Consider the following 2,612-nt stretch of genomic DNA (forward strand, 5'->3'; position numbering starts at 1 on the left):
GCACTCACACGCAGTAGAGGATGAGGCCCAGGAACACGAACACGTAGTTGCTCTGGTAGTACTCCACATTGCGGACCAGGCGCTGGCAGAGCTCGCCCAGGTTGCGGGGCCGTGAGAAGCGCTGCTGATCCACGAAGGTCCCCCAGGGCCGGATGGTCGCTCGGCGCCGCTCCAGCCACTCACGGCCTGCGCCGGATGGAATCAGCTTCGGCAGCAGGGTCCTGGTGGGTGGGGCTGGTCAGCGGCGGACCAGGACGGAGGCCCAGACCCCGGGGGAGAAGGGGGATGACAGGGCCGCACTCTGGGGCCCTGGTGGAGGGGCTTCCGGGAGAGGGCCAACATTCCTGGATCCCAGGGCAGAAAGGGGCTGGGGCCCAGACTCCGGGTCCCAGAAGAGGGGAACTAGGGTTTGGGCTTGTCTAGGGGCGGGGACCCCAGGAACTCGAGGAAGGAGGGGCCGGGACTCCCGCGACAGGGGTAAAGGGCCAGAGCCGGCTCGCTCACGTGGCGCTCAGCCCTTCCGCCTCGCCATCCTTCTGCTGGTCCTTCTGGGCCGCCATGTCTGTGTTGTGAGGGGGCAGACCCGCTGCAGCGAGCCCCGAGCCCTGCAGACCCGGCCGGTCCCGCCCGAGCTCGGCCTCACCCAGCGGGACCGACGTGGCGCCGCTGCGGAACCGCTGGGGGCGGTAGTTCTGCCGCCGAGCGCTATGGGAGTTGTGGTCTCAGAAAGCATCGGTGAGCGTCTCAGGGCATTGTGGGAGTTGTAGTTTCAGGAGCTGGCTGCAGAGCCGGGGCTAGTGGGCTCAGAAGTGAGGGAGTGGTAGGAGCTCTAAGGCAGAAGGCCTGTGTACCCTTCCGGGGAAGGTACACTGGGGACTGCGGAGCTGTCGTTCTGACTCCAGAGAATATAAAAAACACCCGGAGAGTGTAATAAAACAGACACGTGTTCTGATTTAGCAAGTCTGGGGCAGAGCCCCTAATTTGTATATCTGGTGTCCCTGGGCCGTATTTTCAGTAGCAAAATTGTAGAGAACTTGCAGGAATCGATTCCTTCCATCCTCAAGAGGCAGAAGCAAATGAGGGGGCCATAGTTGCCGGAGGGGTATCAGGTGGAGAGCAAGGCCCCCTGCCCGGATCTTGGACTCTCAGGAATGACTAGGAACACCACACACATACGCACACCCCTTTGGATAAGAGGAAGGGAAGATGGGAAAGTGAAAAAGTTGAGTTTTGTTTCTGGTTTCTTTATTCCATGAATCAAAGAGACAGAGACTGGGAGAGCACCCCAACAGGACCTGCATGGCTACTACCCACCCTAGCTGCAGCCAGCTGGAATCATGGGCACACATGTGCCTGGTATGTTCAGGGAGGGCTTCAAATGGGAACCTGGAATCTTCCCACGTGGATCAGCCTCACAGAGACTTGTGCTACTGCTGTGCAACCATCCAGCCCCCCTGGATGGTTTTGTTTTGGTTGTTTTGTTTTGTTTTGTTTTTCTATAGGGCACACGCACTTGCTGGAGAGACAGAAAGCAAGAAATCACCCCCTTGGGGGATGGCCATGCTGCAATCCCTTCTCCATTCTCCATGTGGGTGCGCACACACACATGCCCAGTATAAGTTTTAAGCCACTGGACCTGGGACTTGAACCGCAGTCAACTATATGGGAGTCCAGCGACATAACCATTATGCCATCTGCTGTTCTCCCTCCCCCCCTTTTTAAAGCTTTTTGCCATAGGGCATGTGCACTTGCTGGAAAGAAACAAAGACAGTGAGAGGAAAAGAGAGAAATCATACCTTGGGGGGATTGTCATGCTGCGATCCCTTCTCCTGGAATTTTGGGCATGTGCACACACATACCCGGTGTGGTTTTTCAAGCCACTGGATCTGGGACTTGAACTGCTGTTGGCCATGTGGGAGTCCAGTGCCTTACCCACTACATCACCTGCTGGCCACCCCCTGGAATAGTTTAAAAAGGAACTGTCACACCTAGAAGAGCTTGAACTCACTTGGGAGAACCTGGACCTTTTGCCCTGGTCCCCTCCTCAAATCTCTGTCTTCACCAGGATGGTGGGACCCTGCTGGGACCACACCAGGTCATGACGAGTCAGTTACATGGTCTGTGTAAAGTGCTTGAAAGAGTCTAGACGCTTTATAATTGCTCAGTGGTGGTAGCCGTTATTGCCACGGCTGTATTATGAATGCTATCACCATAAATTCTGGTGGTTGGCCTCGTCCAGTTTAACCGACATGTTAGGGCTGCTGCCCCCTGGATGTGCCAAGGTGGCTGGGAGCCATGGCATAGGCTTTTCCTTTCCTGGCTCCACAGTCATGGTTCTTTCTTGGACTTCACCCACATTCCTCGGTGATGTGCCCCAGCCCTGAGTGCACAGTGAGCAGACGGCTGGGGTTCTAATCGGGATGCCAAAACGGGGCTTCAAGAGCTGTGTGTGGAAGTGTCAGGAAGTCCGGGCCCCTTTATGTGGACTGAGTTCCGTATGTGCTAAGCTGGTTGGAGCTGTAAGGAGAATATCCACGTGGATATCCAGGTGACTTTTTTTTTTTTCTCATTTTTAGATTTTTTTTGCCACAAGGTATGTGTGGTCACTTGGA

General features: G+C 55.8%; 1 protein-coding gene across 1 annotated transcript in view; it reads right to left on the reverse strand.

Moving 5' to 3' along the window:
- RABAC1 (Rab acceptor 1) overlaps nt 1-685 on the reverse strand; it is a 3,327-nt gene extending 2,642 nt beyond the window's left edge. Inside the window, exons 1-2 of the mRNA XM_006142000.3 lie at nt 505-685; nt 9-221 (exon numbers count right to left, since the gene is read on the reverse strand). Of these exons, the coding sequence (XP_006142062.1) occupies nt 9-221; nt 505-560 (269 nt within the window). The 5' untranslated portion in view covers nt 561-685. The remainder of the gene's footprint in view (nt 1-8; nt 222-504) is intronic.
- Nucleotides 686-2,612: the final 1,927 nt, after the last annotated feature.

This window comes from Tupaia chinensis, unplaced genomic scaffold (assembly GCF_000334495.1).
Source record: "Tupaia chinensis unplaced genomic scaffold, TupChi_1.0 Scaffold000067_1, whole genome shotgun sequence".
NCBI lineage: Eukaryota > Metazoa > Chordata > Mammalia > Scandentia > Tupaiidae > Tupaia > Tupaia belangeri.